The sequence below is a fragment of the Acipenser ruthenus genome, chromosome 28 (assembly GCF_902713425.1).
Source record: "Acipenser ruthenus chromosome 28, fAciRut3.2 maternal haplotype, whole genome shotgun sequence".
Lineage (NCBI taxonomy): Eukaryota > Metazoa > Chordata > Actinopteri > Acipenseriformes > Acipenseridae > Acipenser > Acipenser ruthenus.
Window position 1 is genome coordinate 21,952,583 of NC_081216.1, and position 20,536 is coordinate 21,973,118.

A 20,536-nucleotide genomic window follows, 5' to 3' on the forward strand; every position below is an offset into this window, starting at 1 on the left:
GGCTTCAGAGAGATCTGCTGTCATTTATAATGCAGTGGAACCTGAATTAAGTGGTGATGGAAATGGCTGCATATTGAAAAGGTATTCTGCTTTGTTTAACTGCTGATAGAAAACCTGCCCGGTTCTGATCGACAGGTACAGTGGTATTGGGAACTTCTCAAGCAGGCAGATGAGGGGGTGGAAGCATTTCAGCGTTAGGGGTTTCTTGAAGAGTAACCATGCAACAGGAACGGTTTGGACGAGCTGACTGGGGAAGCCATGTAAAGAAGTGATATGTGTGCATTCTAGAACAGTGGGATTATCAATTTGGAACACGTCCATTATAAGACAAGTATACAAGGCAGTGGACATGGGGGATCATGGTCAGGACGGGTCACATTAATACAAATAATAACCCTATCTACACATGCTGTTCTGTATTTGAGCTCTTTCCGGTCTAATAAAGAAAAACAATTAAATTGATCTAGGAGATAGTTCTGTCTTCCAGCACTGTCATGAAGTACCTGTAGGGATCACTTAACCTATTTGATTTGTATTATTTCATTTTTTTTTTTTTTTTTTGGTAGACCACAACCTTCAGGAGGCTGCATGAATCCAGTCCCTGCCACTAATTAGGTGTGCAGTCCTTCTGACAGCATCCCTTCTCAATCGAGAGGACACACACACACACACACCCACACACACACCTTCAAAGCAAATTAATAGCCAGCCACTTAATGTGTGGAGCTTGACCTTTGTTTCTGCGGTTCCTGGAACGACAGTAGCATGCCGTCGCTCTTGCATGAGGTCAGGAAAAGGGAATGGGCTGCCGCGGTACCAATAGTGGAAGACCGGAGATGGGAGGTGCATTCGTGTTGATTTCTGTGTGATTTGTGTACAGCACTGCCACGTTATCCATAACCAATTAATTACTTTGATTCACATTTTACTGGGTGATGTGGACTCGACCCCACGCAAGGCTAATGTCTGATACGTGCTCAATCAGCATGCACACACGCACACGCACATCTCTTAGTGGGACCATTGAGAGATCCTTCACACGATGGAGTCCACATCATCCACTGATACAAGTATGTGAATCAAAGCTTATTTTCAACACTGAAGACACTGAAAGAAGTCATTACATTTATTACATTTCTAGATCACTCACGCATTACTTCTCAGTCAAGGAGCAGGAGGGGAGGAGTGACAAGCTCTGCCTGTTTTGTGAATGGCAAAGCTGAGTTTTAATTGGAATCCTAATGCGGTCCCATTGATGGATAGTTGCTGACCACAAGGAGGATAATTACTGGTGTGCAAGTTTAGGAGTTAGAATAGAAAACACATTTCACACAGCCGTCGCTAAAGCAGATGGATGCAATTTAAATCAAATTTAAAAAATCCCATTGATCACACCCCCCCTTCCTCTGATGTAGCCATTAGCAATCTAAATCTCCTCTGTATAGTGTCCATTCTTCTTAATTATTCATTCACTTAATGCATTTAGCTGTGGAAATATAAATAGCTAATTGAGGTTTTCCTTTAGAAATCTATCTTTTCCCAGGCTGACTCACTGTATGATCAGATGAATGGCTCAGCCCGTTCTATTCCCAGTGCGGTGATAATCGTGCACTGGGAAGAGTGGGAGAGCGCTGCAGGCGCAGAGGCAAGCCAGTTGTCTTTTTGATGAAATGGATAATCAGCACTGATTTGCAGTGATTTTATTTAATTCTGTTCATCATACGTACGGTTCGAGGCAGGCTGTAAAACAGATTAGTTTAGAATAAAAGTCATGTGAATGTCTACTGTATGCATTATCGTCTGTCCATCATGAACAGGTTTCATTTCTGTTTTTGCCCACAGGTGTCTTGTGGTTCTGAGCACAACCTGGCTGTGGTTGGTAAGTTAACTGTTTTGGTTTTGGTATCTAAGGTTTCGGTGATATTAAAATATTCATGTACAATTGTGAAATGTCTTCTTCTTAAAAATATTCAGCATGTTAAAGAAGAGGCGATTATCTATTCACACCAGTAAGTAAGTGGTCTGAGTGAGGAAAAATACAACCCCCACTACTGCTGTAAATCATTTGCTGTTGACATAATTTGTGCCAGTACTGTACGTCTCTCTCTCTCTCTCTCTCTCTCTCTCTCTCTCTCTCTCTCTCTCTCTCTCTCTCTCTCTCTATATACATTCCACAGAATCCACACAAGAGTTGACAAAGAGAACTGCACACATTGCTTCAGTGCTTAATAGCTTCTGACTGTTTGTATGTCTGTGTGCATGCTGCTCAAGACAGAGCACTTTGCTTTAGTCACGCCAAGCGGTTAACTGGGCATGAGCAACACACAACAATAAACGTGAGGTGACATTTCTGTCAGGCTGTCATGGGGGAGTACATTGAAAAAAAAATTAAAAGGAAATACAGTTTTCCATAGCCAGTCAGTGGACGCCTTCCTCTCGAGATCACGATGGAGCTGAAATAATAATTCCCTTCCTTCAAGGCTGGATTATTTTAATTCAGTTCTGAATGGGTGTGTCTTCATAGCTCCTTACCACCACTGGAGTTCGTTCTAAAGCAGCGCAAGCCAGAGTAGCAGCTGCTAGTGTCTTTATCTGACAGCTCTGACATCAAGGAGAAGGACAATCTCAGTAGTTTAACCATCAAAGCACGACATGATCAGGATTTCCTAGCATTGTTTCATTTGCATTTGTCTGTTCTTCCCTTGTGGAAGCCATGTTGAAATTCATAATGCAGGCATATTTTACAACTTACAAGTTAAGCTTCAGTTAAGACTTGGACCAGGTCTATACTTCAGAGCTGCTGTCTTTAGTGAAGGGAGGTGGAGGGGATAGCTACTGTGAACTTTAATAGCTTGTTTTTTTGGTGTGTTTAGTTTAGGTTCATGTTTTATTAACAGCAGCAGCTGTGTGCAAGAGATGAACCCACTACATCTTTCTTCACAGGAATCCGTTGTGTTCATCATTTTCAGTGGCGGTTTCAGATTTGCTAGTGGATGACGAGAGGCTGCTGCCATGTCATGATTGTGACCACTTTGTTATTTCCAAGTTCTGTGGCATCTCAATTAAACTTACTGAATGTTAAGACAAGGTTTTGAATGTTTCGCTGACACAGTGGTGTGCTCGGGGGCTGTCCGCTGACCTGTATGTCTGGCAGTTTGATTGAATAGCACCGTGAATAACGCTGGTAAATAAAGCTGCACTGTGTTTTCTGAGTGAATCTACCCCATATCCTTCTGATTTTCATTCTCAATTCGGAAGTCTGTGTCTGTGTGTGTGTCTATGTGAGTGTGTGTGTGAGCTTGTCTGTGTGTGTGTGTGTGTGTGTGTGTGTGTGAGAGCCACACAGGGTTAATGGGCGGTGTCGCCAGCCTGCTGAAAAATGAGCCCTTTGTGTCACTTCCTTAGTCCCATCCGATGAGTGCAGCGTTCCACTGGGAGAGAGGTATACACGGCTATTTATGGCATTTCATTACCAGTCTCACAGCAAGTTGCCCTTGTCTAAGGTCCTGAAAGGATGCATAACTTGTAGCTGCGCAGTTGGGGTTATGCAGTGGAAGGATGTGGTGCCTTCACTGGGTGTCTCAGTACATATGGCTGGACCTCAAGTAAAAAAAGGGTAGTTGCATAAATAGAAGAGAGTTAACTTTCAATGGAAGGATAGGCGGTTCATTTTATTAAACTGTTTGCATACAAGCAGCCATGTGCAACTCAGTATGTTCCTAATAGTATTTTTTTTGTTTTTTTAAACAAGTTTGATTCTCTTAATGGCAGATTAGCCACAAATGTAAAGAAATGCTTCCAGGTAACGTTAGCAATTTTGTTTCGTTATATTAATACATTTGGTGGCACTTTCATTAAAGTAAACGTAAATGTTTAAATAAGAAAAAAATATATGTATTATTTTATAGGAAAACTACAGAATTTATTAATATACAAATTACAATAGGTGTATTTTTATACTCATGTCTGTTCTGGGCACTCACAAGAAATATAAAAACTCATATACTGTCTAGTTTTTTTTTCTTCTAAACAAGTATAAATTTGATAAATTACAATATTACAATATTTTATTTATTGGGCCGATAATCACGATTATCGTGATAATTACAGACGATAGTCGATAGCTGAAAATGTCATTGTTGTCCAACCCTAATCCAAAGTGAGCCTTAGTTGCTTGCAGCTGTTGCAAAATGAAAGGTTTGGCACCATTACCCGTAAACAGAGGTTATCAATAGAGTAACTCGGAGGTAAAACTATAAGAAGCGAAGTCAAATAGACAAACGTTTCAGCTCGCATAGTTTTACCTTTGAATTGTGATTGAGCGTTTTGAATTCATGGCAGATGTGCCTACGGGCGTTTGTGTTTTCACAGATAACAGAGAAGCATGTTGTAAGAGTCTGCTCAGCTGGGATTTTTCATTAAGAGAAAGCTGGCTCCTTTCTCTGCGTAGGTCCTGTAAATACTGTACTGTTCGGATGGGGCTTGATAATTGACACGTGACATTCTCTGCCTACCGTTTAAGCCACATACATGCAGGACTTTAATAACTGTAGATGACACGTACTGAGGCCCTGATGGCTTCAGTTGTCTTTTCATGCCATTGTACTTGGAGTCCTCATGCACACTCCAGGAAGAGAGCCCTGCAAGGGCAAGGCTCCTTTCACATTCCAGCCCCTGGCGTGACAGAGAGTCAAATCAGAATGACAGTTTAAGGTTGTAGCGTCTAAAGCGACTTGCATTAATTCCTCTAACTGAGCGGCGTTTCTTTTTATTTGTTAAAAGGTCGCTTAAGTAAAAGAAGCAAGAAAAAAATGAATTGACACGCAGGCTTTGGCATTTACAGTGGGGGGATTGGGGGGGGCTCACGTGCCTTCATTAGACGCGATGCATGAGACAATCAATCTAGACAAGTGTAAATAAATAGAGCAGATGAAGACGCAGCCCTGGTACAGACAGGCTGGGTGTTTCCCAGGGCTAAACTCGGCGCTGGTTCTGGACGTTGCTTCCCCTTGTACCCTTCAGCTCGGCGCAGGATCAGTTCTGCCTGGGAGAGCAGCTTCATTCTGCATCACTGCCCAGTCATGCTGAATCCCTGCAGATCGGATCACACACTTCAAGGAGCTCCGCTGATGCACTCCTTTTTGATTTGACTTCATTGTTTTGTATTTTGTATTATTGTTGTTGTAATTTTAAGTATCTGATTGATGCCTTTATCTGAATACAAAGATTAGGAAGATCTTTTTTATTAAAGGCAAACTTTAGTCTCACGCTTTCAAGCACAGCCGCAGCGAGGCTGGCTGGGTCACCCTTGAGAGGCTGGCGCTGTAATGTTGCCATGGCAATTGCACTGTGAGGTAACCAGGTTTCCATGGCGCACGTTTCCCCAATTGAGCCTCTCTTGTCCTCAGAGAGAGAGAGAGAGAGGAGTGAGTGTGTGTGTGTGTGTGTGTGTGTGTGTGTATATATATATATATATATATATATACACACACATTTACACAACAGGTGTTGAAAGATCTAGTGTGAAATAGGTTTTCGTTTTCAAAGCTACATCGTGAATACCCTTTATCTATTTTTTTTTGGTACGTTTTTACCGAATTCAAACCCTGCTACTTGTTACCCAGTAGTGTGACACCTACTGGAGAGGTTACCAGCTGTAATATCTGACTTCGCTCATGATCTGATAACCACACACCCCCAAGGTGCTGCACAGTTCACGGTATTGAATCTTGCAATTAGACCCTGTTGTTGAGCTAGCTGTAAGATCCTCTCCTGTACTAGGATGTGCAGTCCCGAGCTCCCTCTGTATTGAATTCTCTGCCTCTTTGCCTCTAGTTAGGTTCAGCTTAGGGTGTGAGAGGGTCTTGTTTGATTACCCGGATAGACCCAGTTAAGTTCAAAGCCCAGCACAAGGTCTCCACTCCCTCAGCAGAGAATGACTTTAGGTTGCCAATTAATATCACTAGCCCTGCAGTAATTCTTCCACTAATTGGCAGGCAGGCTAGATAACTGCTGTGCTATTGATTGGAATTGAATGTTTGCCTGGGGGCGCTGCCAGTAGCCATGGCGTTTGTGATACAGGAAGATCAGAGTGGATTAGAGGCAGAGATAAGGAAGGGGGGGTGGGAGGGGGAGCTCTGTAATGCGTCACTCCCTCTCGCACACACTCATCGGCTGTGGAAATGCTCAAATCTCGTGGGAGATCAGCAATCCATTCATATTTATTGTCCTTGGATATACTATACTGTACCTTAAGAATGAGTGGCTTTTACGTACTGCATTGCATTTCAAAGTTCCAGTCGGATTACAAGACTAATTGGAATGCAGGTGGACAGGGCACATACTGATGTCGTGTCAGAGTTTAATCAGGAAAGACCATTGCTCTAACCTTTCATGAGCACTACATTTTACATAAAAAAAAAAGAATTGTGGATAAAATGATTAAGTACAGAACAGTCTCCTGATCCACTTGCTTTTTCTGTGCCGAAGCTGGCAGTGACATTAGCACACGCATGCACAGTTTGTATAATGGCTGTCAGTGTGTATACCTGTTGTTTAACTCTGTATACCGGCTCTGACTCGCCACTCACAGCCTCTCTTGTCCTCAGTATTCCTCCCTGGCAGGTACGTCCTTCGCATTCTACCCAGTACGTCCTTCACCTCCACTGGGAAGGTTTGTCCTTCGGATTCAGCTCTGACAGAGCGTTGAAAAGTCGGCTTGCCCTTCGCATTCTACCCCCAGAGACCTGCCAACAGGCATGCTTACCCTATAACTGAAAACAAACTAAACAGCTTTAAAAAAAAAAACCCAGCTGTTTCCAGATTTTCCCTACGCAGACAGAAGAAAGCAAAGAAAAATATACCTCGATTCATTTGGATATCAGTGGTGTGGGTACCCTGGGGATTGTCATTGGGAGCTTTACTGGTAGTGCAGAACTAGCAGAGATTGAGCTGGGATTTTGGGCATTGCTTCATTTCTATTTGTGTGTCCAGAATAACACATGCAAGTTTCCAAAGATTACCCGGATTGTGAACCGAATAGCAACCAGATCAGCAGAGTATCTCCACCCTGTGTGTGGTGTCCTGCCTGTGCTCAGAAAGGTCTCTCTCTTTCTTTGTTTCTCCAGGTGGACGCTGCCTGTCCTGGGGCTGGAACGAACACGGCATGTGCGGGGATGGGACCGAGACTAACCTCTCAACGCCTCAGCCAATTACCGCCCTCCAAAACACTAGGCCTGTTCTGATTGGCTGCGGGGCAGGACACTCTATGGTTTTTTGCCATAGAACATAGTGTGAAAGATATGCAATAGAAACGGCGTGCATGCTGATGAACGTATTCTGGAATACCAATACCATGTTGTTTAACTACCTTGACGTTCGCTTTTAGCGATTTCCAATGAAATAATGCTTTTAACAATATCGGAAATGAGGGCAGGACTTGATTTTAGAAACAGTAAACCCCTGAGTGACATTCATTGTAGATAATAATGTCTAGCTTAAAAGCCCACTGAAACGGCAGGCATTTACAGTACATTGTAACTGTACGCTGTGTTAGACCTCGGCTAGCCAATGGATTTGTGCTTCTCCTACCTCCGGAGCCCAGGAATGTCCCGACACTGCTTTAGGGAACCCTGCTGTTGAAATCCCTAACACTTCCAATTACATCTTAATAGATAATGAAGTCGTAATTCAGCGGGCAACATGAAGGGATATAAATGGGGATCTCTGGGAGATTGAATACGCCCCAGCCCTCTAAATCACAGCTTGCACAGCAGCAGTAAAACATCCCAGCTGTCCGGACACCCCCCGCCATCTCCCGCTTAGTTATATTTCATCCTGGCAGCGCCTCTGTGTCGCCCACTCACCGGCGATTAGACCTCCGGATCGGGATCTCGCAGAGGGACATGTGGGAATACTACAGCACAGGGGTGAGAGGGTTCAGTCAGCAGAGTTGAATCATGGGCTCGGGCGAAGTGTTCGTTTGCTCTGTCCGGCTCCACTGGTTGTAGAGCACCTGTTATCTGCTGCTGCTTCCTTATTAGATTTTGGTACATTGGGTGCTTTAGTGTGTACGCTGACATTACGGTATTGGTGTGACCCTCTGATCTCGTGTTATATCCTTCGGTTTCATGGTTATGGTGAGGGCAAAGGGAAATATTCAAGGCAAAATGGGAGTGGGGGAGGGCTTAGGCTGAGGGAACACGAAGCCACTTTTTCAGGAACAGTGGCTTGAAACCTGGTTCCAGGAGACATAGTTTGAGGCAACTTTGCTGTATCAAACCCCAAGTCTCCCCTGGTGTGCCATGCAATGGCCTGAAACCTAGTCTCCTGAAACCAAGTTCTAAGCCACAGAGTGGTTTCGTGTTCGCTCAGCTTTATGCTGTTGGATATGGTGTTAGAACCAGAAATCTGTTAACAAGTTACATCTTTTTATTTTTTAAATTTTTTAAATTTTTTTTTTTTTAAAAGTGCATTCGTGATTTCACACAAATATATGGTATTGAAACGGTTAATGAGCTGCACTTGGAGTGATCTTTTTTTTAAATTTGTTTTTATTTCAGTGTCCACAACTGTAAGACTGGTTTCCATGGTAACTTACAGCAGTAGTATGCAGTTGAAGGTCTGTTTAAAGATGATGTAATAATAATAATAATTTGAAAATACTTGTAGGGAAGGGGGTGGGACTCTCATATCTGATCCTTAATCACTCTGTTTGCCATTTATGGCAATGTAGAACTGGTTACTGGCTGTGACGACCCAAAGTGTCACAGGCAACATGAAGTGGCTTCATACATACCATGTAGAACCTGGGAAGACCCCAGGGAAGAAGCTGAAAAAAAAACTGCCTCCAACACGGGTTTCATACAAAATGTATTTCATGCTAGAATTGTGTTTTATTGAATTATTATTATTATTATTATTATTATTATTATTATTATTATTATTATTATTATGCATAACATTGTGCATGCATTTGCTTATCCGAAGTACTGAATTGCATACAATGCTCTTAAGTCTTGATTGCAAGTTTGCGAGAGAGAGACAAGTATACAGTCAGTTCTCAGAGTCCATCCAGGGTTTTGCACTGTGAGTCCAAATTGGGGTTTGTTCTTCATTTTTCTTTGTAGATTTTGTTTAAAAATAACACTGTTAAAAGTCCATATTTAATGAGTGATATGAACTACGTCTTACGGTAGCAGATTCTCCACATTGGATCTATACACCAGTAAGTTACAACATAACCAGAGCCAGAATTAAAAAATATATTAAAAGTTAGCCCAGCTGGTATTGTCCAAATTGTCACAAGCATGCCAACAGAAACAGATCTAAATTAACAGTTTAAAACTACACAGATATAATAACTCGCTACATAAGTAGGAAGCGTTATGAAGGCCATGGTCAATATGACCAGTGACTGCCTGATTGCACATTTGTCCTTAAACTTGTTACTTCCTATCATATATATATATATATATATATATACTGTATATATATACACACACACACACACACACCGTATTACATTTTGGCTACATCAAATGCATGTAAAAGTAAGGAACTTTTTGAAAGAAAATATATATTTTTTTTTGTTCTTAAAGATATTCATTACAAGTACAGCTTTTTCAAATAATACATCATGCAACTCATGCTAAATGAACAGATGGGAGTCTTCTACAGTCGAATGACTATATATATATATATATATATATATATATATATAATTTATTTATTTATTTTTTTAGCCATAGAAATAGTCTCAAGTCCTCATCTTCTTGGCTGTTTTCCCTTTCAAAGAAACAAAGCACAATTGTTTTCTTAATCTTGCATGGAGCCTCATCCAAAATCCATTCAAAAGAAGAGTAGGATTTCTCCTTTCATTTATTTTTCTTTGAATGTCGTCCTTCTGCTGATTTCCCCCTCTGCTATCGTCCTTCTCCCAACCACACACAGGCGATCAAAAGGATAGATTATCATTGTCTGACTTTAGGATGTATTCCACCTGGGTCAGGTCACTTTGACTACCTCTGCGTGCATACACTGAGCAAGGACGTGATCTGCAGTAAACAATACAGAGTACCTGAGCATCAATCAGTGCCCCGTTGTTTTGAAAATAAAATAAAAATAAAATAAAAAAGGTTGCCATTATGGATTGACTTCTTTTTATATATATATAAAATCAAAGAAAAAGAAAAAACAGTGAGAGATAGAAGCATTAAGTAGGACAAAGCGATATAGAGAGAGGTTTCATGCAGAGAGGCAGCCAGAATCTTCTGAGCAGGGTGTAATCCATGCAGTCAATCAGCCAGGCTGTCTATCTGTGTCAGACGCGGTCTTGTGTATAAAGATAGGTGGGTGATAGAGAAAGAGACCAAAACCAGAAAGAAATAACATTTTTCCTTTTTTTTTTTTAAGAGGTGATTCAACCCAAGTGAGAGATGCTCCATGCAAAGTCACTCTTACTCGGTACGCTTTGATAGTCCTTAAGGATGGAGAGTAGCATGGGATTGGGGGATAAGTGAGATATAAGGCGGGGGGGGGGGGGGGGGGTTGGGTCATCCTATGACTCAAAAAGAAAATCCAGAGAAAAGAAAATCTTCGGGGGAAAAAAAAAAAAGTTTTGCAAATGCTGGAAATTTGTTGCTGCCTCCAAACTCCAGTGCTAAACCCATTGCTTAAGAGCCAGTGTTTCCACAATTAATAGCTAAGGGGACAAATTCAATGATTTTGTCCCCGGTGCACGGCCGTATCTCCAGCAGAGAAGAGATCGGCTTGGCAAATACTAATCGGGCTTTGGATTTTGTTTGGGGTTTTGCCAAATCAGCGGCACCCCCTTTTTTTTTGTGCTGCAGTGAGACACGTGTCCTTCAGACTTAGTCACCGGGTTTCATTTTGGGAAAGGCACGAAACAAAAAAACTACAGCAAACAGACAAACAAAAGAGAAGAGGACAATGCAACAATTGGTTATCAGACAGTGAAGCTGTACACAGACCATTCTCAGCTATTGATCAATGCTACAGAAGAGATGGGACAGGAGATGCACAAGGAGGACTGTAGGGAGCAGCAGACACTGAAGACGGTCCTAGCGCATTTCCGCTCATGCCAGCTATGTTGACTTTTCATAACCTTCATTTAAAGAGAAATGCATTTGAGTACAGCATTGGATCAACAACAGAATGGGCTTTCAGTGAGCTTGACAACATTAAAGCCCCTTTAACAGCCTCGTTCGTGCAGGTTTGTTTTAGTTTGCATGCGGAGGGGGTAGTATCACAAGCTTTTTTCTTATTCTTTTATCACCGGTTGAATAAAACACATCCAACGTGAACAGCCCTTAATTTGTAGTGGCCGCAGAGTTTAGGAAGAACAAAAAACAAAAAGCCGTACAAACATGCAATCTGCGGCGTCACCTCATTTGGAGGTTACAGAAGAAAATTCAAACGTATTTAAAATCTGTAACAAAAATATGTCTGTCCTTGTGCAGAGAGGCTAAAACAAGTCATGTGCTACACATCTTGTTCTCTAGTTTAGCTGCATTAGCTTGGTGATACTACCCCGCGTTGTCTCTGTAGTAGGTTCCATGCAGTCGTTTAACCTGTTTCAACACATGCACACAACTGTGAACATAAAGGCAGCTATACAGAATTACATCAATCAACACACACACACACACACAGACACATATATGCAAAAAACAACATGGGTTTTTCAACCAGGACAGCACTTTGAGAAGCGTGTTACCATCACACAGCAATGAGCCAGCAATATGCTGACATATTTTTTCCAGTTAAATTATAATTTTTTTTTTGTTTGTTTCTCATTTATTGAAAGAAACTCTTTGTAGCTTACCCGGACTTGATCTTTCATTCAGGGCGCAGAGCATGCTCAGTAGGAGCAATGCATCATGGGAGACTTGACAAGGCCATGTACCCTATTGGCGTAGAAGGCCCCATGATCCACTGGGAGAGGGTGAGGTAAAGAGGCTGGGTTTCGGGGTTCGGGATTCAGGGTAGGGGACGGCTGAGGCCAGGCTCAGAACATGCTCAGAATGAATGAAAATGCCCTCGCTCATCGAACTATTGAATCACTTTCCACTCTTTTGCTCCAAAGTTAAAAAGGTGTAGTGGGGATACTTCCAAACGAAAGCATTGTCCAACTAGAGTCTGTCTTTCATTGTAATCATACAACTGATATTTACACAGAAATGACCCCTACTGTATAGGACACTGGCCATCACAAATGTTTCATCTAAATCTTATAAACCACACCTGGTGGGGTATAGCCTTTGTATTTGTATTGTACGCTCTTTGTATGTGCCTATTAGTTTTGTTTTAAAATATATATTATATACAGTACACCAGTAACTGGCTCTGACTACATCTGTCTGGTGTGTAAACGTTTTAGGATTATGTTAAAGTCCGTTATGCTAATACTGTCCTTTGTGTAATCAATGTTGCACTGAATAGATATACTATAGATATGAGTTTTGTATTTTTTTTTAAATCTGCATTACTGGTTTTATGTTGCTTTTAAAGCTTTTTGTTTTCAAGCACACTCATTGTTTTATTTATTTATTTTTTTAAGACATTTTATTTCCCCTCAAAAAAAAGGGAAAACAGATGGGGTGGGAGGGTGTTTTTTTTTTTTTTTCAATTATAAAGGCATCTGATTCCATGGTAGTTTAGCAGCTCTTCCTTTTACTCTACTGGTGTTAGATTTGTCCCTTCTTTTAAGTCGTAGGCAAATGTATCGCACGGGCAATTTGTTGCCAATAGGAAAAATCAGACCCTGAGGCTTATACAGCAGGTCAGATTGGTTCCTGGGACGTCTAATCAGACTTGTGCTGTCTCGTTATCTCACAGCTACAGGACGTCCTGTTTTGGAATCCCAGCCCAGCCATTGGCTCACTGCATGCCCCTCACATGTCCTCCTTGTGCCTCAATCCAGCTTAGCTGCAGAAGCAGGTACAAGTGGGAGCCCAGGTCCTGGGAGGAAGCAGCGACTTGGCTGGGGCTTCCAGGGCCACGAGCGGCTTCAAAAAACAAAGGAGAACAAAACACAACAAAAAACGAAAGAAAGGGGAGGTTAGGGGTGTGTCTGCGCCACAGTCAGTGGCCAGATCTCCTTTTCTTTCTTTCATTTTTCATTGTAATGTAAATAAATGAAATAAAATAAATAGATAAATTAAAATAATAATAATAATTTATAATAATATTTTTGGAGGGAGAGGGATGGGGGAAAAAAATCATCCTAAAGAATTTTTTTTTTTAATAGCATTATTGACTTTTAAAAAAAATATATATATATTGTTTTGTGTTGGGAACATGCACAGGCAGAGTTCTGTGCATGCAAGAGACTTAAAGCATTAAACAAGCAAACAAGACTGGGTAGTCTGTTACCTGCAAGAGAGTGCGATGCCCTCAAATGTCAAACCAGAATGCAGATCTCTACAGTAGATGTACCTGTGCATGGAAGTGCATTGCGTTTGTATATCCAGTGTGGGAACAGTAGAAGGGGATTTGGGGGGGGGGGGGGGTGGAGTGGTGCTTTTGGGTGGCAAGATGGTTGATCGTGGTCTACATTTGATTGCTCGTCGCTGTGGTACCACCTGGAGGTCAGACAGCTTGTCTGCAGTGGTGGTACGGTAGTTGCTTTGGCTGTGGCCTCGTCTTTTACATACCCTTCCTTACTCTTCCCTCAGACGGGCATTTCAGCTTCCCGGTTGTTAAGAGCAGGCAGGGGCGTTCACGTCTCTCGCCTGGGCTAAAGAGCTGGCCTTCCTCAGGGGATAGGGCCTGGTCTATATGGGGACAGTCTTCGTTAGCCAACGCCGCCTTAGCTGCTTCGCCATTCCCTTTGGAATCTTCAAACATATAAGCACAAGTGACACACTAAGCACTGGCATGAACCTTTTTTTTGTTTTGTTTTTTTTTGCTTTTTTTTCGCTTGCGTTTTAAGCTACAGAAGAGCCTGGAAGAGGAGATGGCTGTAGCTGCTGCAGGTGGAGGTGTGAGAATTTGAGCAAGGAACCGGTAGCACATTCGTTCGTTCGTTCGTTTGGCATGCGAGAAACTGAGACGCAAATATTATATGAATGCAAAAAAAAGAGGGGACACCCACTTTTGTCATTACACTGACACTGTATAAGTGAGACACCGGTATTATCGCTATGGATGCCACCTGAACATCTAAGACTGCTGGATTCACAGGAACCAGAAAATGCATGATCCGCACTAAAGAACTGCTGGAGCCATTGTATGGCACACAGGGTACTGGAACCATGGCAGTGATAAGCTTTATGTGACCCAAAAAGCACCTCACAGGGTCTAGGTCTTACCAAAGCAAATGTCACTTTGTGAGGTCTATGCATATCAATGCAATACGCTGTTTGTGTCAAAACTGTTATAAACAAGGTTATGGCATCCTATACATAAGAAGATCATAACAGACATTTACGAGTGAGAGGCTGTTTGGCTCATCAATGCTAGTCTGGTTTCTAGTAGCTGAAAGTAGATTTTCAAGTCTGGCCTGGTAAGGGCTTGGTAACCCATTCCGTACCCTCACCACTTTGTGTGAAGAGGTATCCACTACTCTCTATATAGTATAGCCTATTACACTGTAAATGTTTTTCAGTAGGTGAACCTATGTGGACCACAAATAGAATGCAGCAAAAATAAAATAGCATACTGACTCACATGGTGTGGTCTAGGACACAGCAATGATTCAGTCACTTTGGAATAGGGAATAAATGCTATACTTAATATCCCTCTCATTCTCTCTCCCTGAATTTAATGTATGGATGTATAAGCTAGGTGCATTAAAGAGGTTTGAGTAATGCTCTGCTCGTTCCCTCGATTCACCATCACGACCCCAGCACCGTGCATCCTTCACATAGGAGATTGAGAAATGCATTGGGGGAGGGGGGGTTGACAGCTGTGTTGTTGCAGCTCATCTCTCAAACGACAAGCTAGGTTTTGGAGATCTGCCCCATCATAACAGCATCACTATTCCCTCAGCTCTGGTGCTCCCTTAGAAATGCCTGCAGATACAGCAATGCTGAGCGGATCAATACAACAGGCCACGTGTAGTGTGTACTAGACAAGACATCTGACGGAAAAGACAGGCTCCTGTTGCACACATGCGTTTAGACTGATGTGCAAGATGGATGACGGCACTTATTTCCCTGATTAATGCTCGTCGCAGATACAATTTGTAGCTTTGTAGCTGCAGAGTTTTTATTAGGTTATCCATTTATTTTGTTGTGAATTAACTGGCTAACATTGATTAGCTCACTGTATTTCATGCACATGTGTAATTATCTGCTAGTATAGACTGCTTAATAACTGCAATTAGATACAATTAGAAAAATGAATATAGTAGTCAGCTCGATAGATAAGAGCACCAGTGGTTATTAATATGTAGTTCTATAGATTCCAGATATGAAAGTGACTTTCAAATGAAATATGAAATAAACAATAGATCGGATCTCCATAGTTAAAGGTGTAATTGAAGCGACAATGCTGTTTTCTGTACGAATCCCTCTGAATCCCTTTGTCGTGTTATAGTGCCCTACCCAGCCACCTGTTGCTGCCTGTGTAATACATACAGAGCTCCTACGTTATATTCACAAATCACAATTCCAGTCATTTGGTTACAATTCACAGTCTGTGTTTTGGGTGAGTATTTGGATTATCACTCATGTGCACTTCAGAGGAAAGACTGATCTAATGAGACACCGGCAAAACGAGGAGGCATTTAAGAGAGTCCTAATGGAGCTGGCCTACTTAGGTTTGGTTATTTTTAGGCGGAACAAAGCCTCTGTACAAACAACCCAGCAGCGGCCCTGCACTCCGGTCTCTTTGCTAAATAGAAGGTCTCGCACGGCATGCCCTTGCTGAAGAACAGCGTTTAGCATTATGTAACTTAGAATGCCTGCCGAGGTCGTCCTTCAACAACACTGTACGCTCAAGACAAAAAGCCTGGAATTGACAGCTCAGATAACCGTACCCTAGCCTACCTTGTCATACCATGTATCTATAAAACGCCTTTCACAAACAAGCCTTGGTCGGTGGTGAGATGCTTTTTTTTAACATAGCCGGTATTAGGGGGAAGATGTGGGTAGGGGGGAGGGGGCAGGCAATTGCCCCCATCCACTTAGTAAAGCATATAAATATAAACATGTAACTGGCCATACTGCAGAACAGCAATAGGAAGTACTGTATGCAGGGCTCCAATGCGCCCGTGTCGGCTCGCATTCCTTTACAAGAGGTCAGTGGGGCAGTTCTCTACGCCTGCGGAGCAGAGCATTAACACAAATACAAGTACCCTGTTTAACGATCTTCAGAGATGGAGCAATTAACTCTAATTATAACTGACGAATAGAACAACAGGCTGAGCGACCGAGACCGAGTAATTAAGGGCAATTTCCATTAAAGCCAATGGGTACGGTATGCAAATAAGTAGGACCATTTATCTGTTAATTGAGATAGCTAATTAGATGAAAGATTTTGAAATACCATCGTTATTTGAAGTACCACTATCTTTCCTTTTTTTAATTCCAGTATTGTTTGTAATTTATGTATCAAATCCCTCTCGGATGTTTTGAGCCAAGGTCACTCTCTCTTTGTTAATGGAGCCTGGGATATCACATTGCTGCGAATCCTTTTAAATATCATGTTAATTAACCCCATGAAAACCACAGGGACCCTGTCTGTAACAGATTCTGTTCTCACCTTTACTCTAACATAGTATCCATGGAAACAAGCACAGACTCAGCTAGACAATAATAAACGCTCTGAAAGATGTAATTGAGGGCTTTCACAGTGTTGAATTGAAAAGCCTAAATAATAAATAAATAAATGCATGAATTATATTTCACATTTGTCAGAGACGATTGATTAAAATCAGACAGCGATACCTGGTGAGTATAAGAACCCCTCCCCTATGCTCTGCAGGGGTGACTGGGAGACTATTGATTCTCCGAGAGAGAGAGAGAGAGAGAGAGAAATGCTCTTGGCATGAGAGGTTCTATAATCAGCCAAAGCATCTATTTTTTAAGGTAAAAAAAAAACATAACCAGGTGCTCCTGAGTGGAGCTCCATGTGGAGTGCAGGATGAGCCCTATAGCCTGGAGGTTGCCAGTTCGGGTCCAGTCTATTCCACTGCCGGACGTGGCTGGGAGTTACCAGGGGGTGGCTCACAATTGGCTGAGTGCTGCCCGGTGCGGGGAGGGCTTAGGTTGGCCAAGGTGTCCTTGGCTCACCGCGCACATGCAATCCCTGTAGACTAGCCTGGTGCCTGCGGGCCTGCCTGCAAGCGGCCTGGAGCTGCGTGGTTCTCCGACGCTGTAGCTCTGAGGTGGCTGCATGGCAGGCCTGCAGAGTGGAAAAAAACGGACGTCTGACAACACATATTTTGAAGGACGCGTGTGTCCCTCTTCATTTCTCCCGAGTCAGTGCAGGGGTTGCAGTGGTGAGCCAGGCTTAAAATGGGGCATTTCAAATTGGGGAGAAAATGGGGTAAAAAAAAAACAATTGGAGATTCCAAATTTAAAAAAAAAACAACAAAAAAACAAACAAACACAAAACCATGCAGGACTGATAAATGCAATCTGAGTATGCAGTCTGCTTTATCTTAAGGTCGAGGCTTTTCTCTGGTAGAGACTATTAAAAATGAAAGTGTATTGTCTGTACATTATTAGTCACTCAATTTCTCAATGTTTGTCCAGTTCTGGTACCATTTATCAAAGCCTGCTCTCTTAGAAAGTGCATTGGTCAGCTCTGCAAACCAGCTGGAAACACCAGGACAGTAAATGCATTTCCCATTACTGGTTCCCAGAAAATCACAGGAATTTCCAGATGGGTTTCAAAAACAACACAATATTGTGCCAAGAAAAGTCTGTGGTCCACTCTGGCACTGCTAGGGGCTCTTTTATACAGTGTCAGGGCTACTCTTATTCTGAACAAAGCAGTGTAAGTAACCCTATTGAAATATTGAGCTCTGTGTCAAAGAGGGGTAATTAACCCAAAGACAAGGCACAAGCCTGCCCCAAATGAGATGGGCAAAAAACGAGGGCAAGTTTCTTTTTAAGAACATAAGAACATAAGAAAGTTTACAAACGAGAGGAGGCCATTCAGCCCATCTTGCTCATTTGGTTGTTAGTAGCTTATTGATCCCAGAATCTCATCAAGCAGCTTCTTGAAGGATCCCAGGGTGTCAGCTTCAACAACTTTTTTGAGGAGGTCGGTTCTAACCCGTGCCCTGGTAGCGACTCTTCATAGCACAGCAGATACGTTTTTAGACAACACGAAACTCTCGGTAGCAGGTTGTAGGGTTACATATTCATCCTTATAGTGTGTGTTTTTTGGGTTTTTTTTAAACAATATGCTAACCCTGCATAAAATGCCAAATCCATCCATTGTATTTATCACAGTCTTTGTTATTTGGAACTTTATATTAAAACTGCCATAAGGGCTGCGGCGCCATAATTATAATTGAATCCTAGGGTATGTCACGCAACAACATGCAATTGAATCGCACCTCTGTGTAATGATGGAAGCTAAACTGGTATCCAAGTTACGGGGGAGAGGAAGTCGTTGACATGGCAACACTGCTGCGCAGAGGTAAACAGCGTGGCACGATTGTTCAAAGCACCATATAAAAAGGTACACGAGCGGTGCTTATTTTAACGGGAGGGGAAGGCTGCCTCCTTTTGGATGAATGTGCTACTTTGTTCCTTGCAGCAGAGATCTGGCTGGACTGTGCAGGCCCCACCAGGGAAGGTGGGTGGCGGGCTGGGGAGAAGGGAGACGAGGAGGGTGACGGGTGGTTGGAGAGTGAGTGTGGTGGTGACAGTGAAAGTGAAAGTGACGGTGGTGAGAGAAAGGAGGGTTGTGGATGTGAACGGTGGTGATGGTTAGGGCAGGTGGGACGTATTAGTTATTGTTTTATTTGAATTGAGTATTATTAGTTCTTTTTTTGTTTTTTTTCAAAAGGTCAGATTGACATTCCTCTTAGAGGTTTCCTACCTGCTCTGTTTATTTCTAAAATCTCTTCCTGGGCCAGGGGGCAGGTGTCGCTCTGTGTGCTGTGGTGAGGCGAGTTAACGCCCAACTTACAGTAATTGGGAGAGCCCAGCTGTGGGGGCCGGGGGATATGTCTGTTTTTTTTCTTTGGTAGCTTCTGCTTAGCCATTGCCAAGGAGTAGTACATTCCGAAATTGTTGACTATGACTGGCACAGGCATGGCGATGGTCAGCACCCCAGAGAGAGCGCAGAGCGCGCCCACCAGCATGCCAGACCAGGTCTGAGGGTACATGTCTCCGTAGCCCAGGGTGGTCATGGTCACCACGGCCCACCAGAACCCGATGGGGATGTTTTTGAAGTGTGTGTGCTGACTGGCTCTTAGGTCATTGGGATTAGCACCGATGCGCTCGGCGTAGTAGATCATGGTGGCGAAGATGAGGACCCCCAGCGCCAGGAAGATGATCAGGAGCAGGAACTCGTTGGTGCTGGCCCTCAGCGTGTGGCCCAGGACCCGCAGCCCCACAAAATGGCGGGTCAGCTTGAAGATCCTCAGGATCCTCACGAAACGGACCACCCTCAGGAAGCCCAGCACGTCCTTGGCCGCTTTGGAAGACAGGCCGCTCAGCCCCACCTCCAGGTAGAAAGGCAGGATGGCCACGAAGTCAATGATGTTGAGCGAGTTGCGAATGAACTCCACTTTGTCCGGGCAGAAGGTGATGCGCATGAGGAACTCGAAGGTGAACCAGACCACGCAGACGCCCTCGATGTAGGTCAGGAAGGCCACCGTCTCGGTCTCCTGGTAGATGTGCTCCTTGGTCACATTGTTCACGAGCACCTCCTCTGTCCGGTTGATGATGGGGTTGAAGGCCTCGTGGGTTTCCAGGCAGAACGTCGAGATGGACACCAGGATGAAGAACAGGGAAGCAAAAGCCACCCACTGCACAGGGTGTGAGAGAAAGAGAGAGAGAGAGGGGGGGGGGATGGGGTAGGGAGAGAGAAAAGAAAGCAGATGAGGTGAGAAAACAACAAACTATATTATTACATCATTTGTCACCTCTACCCAAGACTAGATCATGCAGGAACCAAAATGCTCCTTCCTTTATATAGCAGTGTATTTTTAGCAAATACATGCAAGTCTTCAACAAATACTTATCTGAAGGAATAATAATCCCCACTCTTTCCTTCAAGAACACTTTTTTTCCATTCTGGTCATGCAAAACATGACATGTGAATACAAACCCTGTATCAAAGCAATCACATAAGCCAGGATTGAGAATGCAGTGACAGTCACGCCATGCTGGTCGACACTAATGTTCCTGCAATTCAAATGCTTTTCTGATGGGCAGACTCTGTATCTATTTCTGTTTGGTCTGCGGACCAGGAGCTTGCAGAGTATCAATGACGAATGTGGAACCCATGGCAGATGCCTTCTAACCCCCTAGCTGTTTTTAAGATTTAGGGTCATATATACATCAGGCAATAACATGCAGGTACATGCACAGGACTACGTGTTAAT

General features: G+C 43.0%; 2 protein-coding genes across 6 annotated transcripts in view; one reads left to right on the top strand and one right to left on the bottom strand.

Annotated features, from left to right (window-relative positions):
* The window catches only part of sergef (secretion regulating guanine nucleotide exchange factor), a 48,919-nt gene that overhangs the window by 15,449 nt on the left and 12,934 nt on the right, over positions 1 to 20,536 (top strand). For 2 of the 3 annotated variants that reach the window (XM_059002799.1, XM_034057441.3), the window contains 2 exons: positions 1,843 to 1,879; positions 7,128 to 10,135. In XM_059002799.1, the coding sequence (XP_058858782.1) occupies positions 1,843 to 1,879; positions 7,128 to 7,291 (201 nt within the window). In that variant the 3' untranslated portion in view covers positions 7,292 to 10,135. Of the gene's footprint in view, positions 1 to 1,842; positions 1,880 to 7,127; positions 10,136 to 20,536 lie in introns of those variants that run through there. The other variant, XM_059002800.1, reaches the window with a different exon arrangement.
* LOC117434790 (potassium voltage-gated channel subfamily C member 1) overlaps positions 9,129 to 20,536 on the bottom strand; it is a 34,619-nt gene continuing 23,211 nt past the window's right edge. Inside the window, exons 2-4 of one of the 3 annotated variants that reach the window (XM_059002798.1) lie at positions 19,024 to 19,957; positions 13,677 to 13,859; positions 9,129 to 10,055 (exon numbers count right to left, since the gene is read on the bottom strand). In XM_059002798.1, the coding sequence (XP_058858781.1) occupies positions 10,006 to 10,055; positions 13,677 to 13,859; positions 19,024 to 19,957 (1,167 nt within the window). In that variant the 3' untranslated portion in view covers positions 9,129 to 10,005. Of the gene's footprint in view, positions 11,126 to 13,676; positions 13,860 to 19,023; positions 19,958 to 20,536 lie in introns of all 3 variants that reach the window. The other 2 variants (XM_034906759.2, XM_034906760.2) reach the window with 2 other exon arrangements.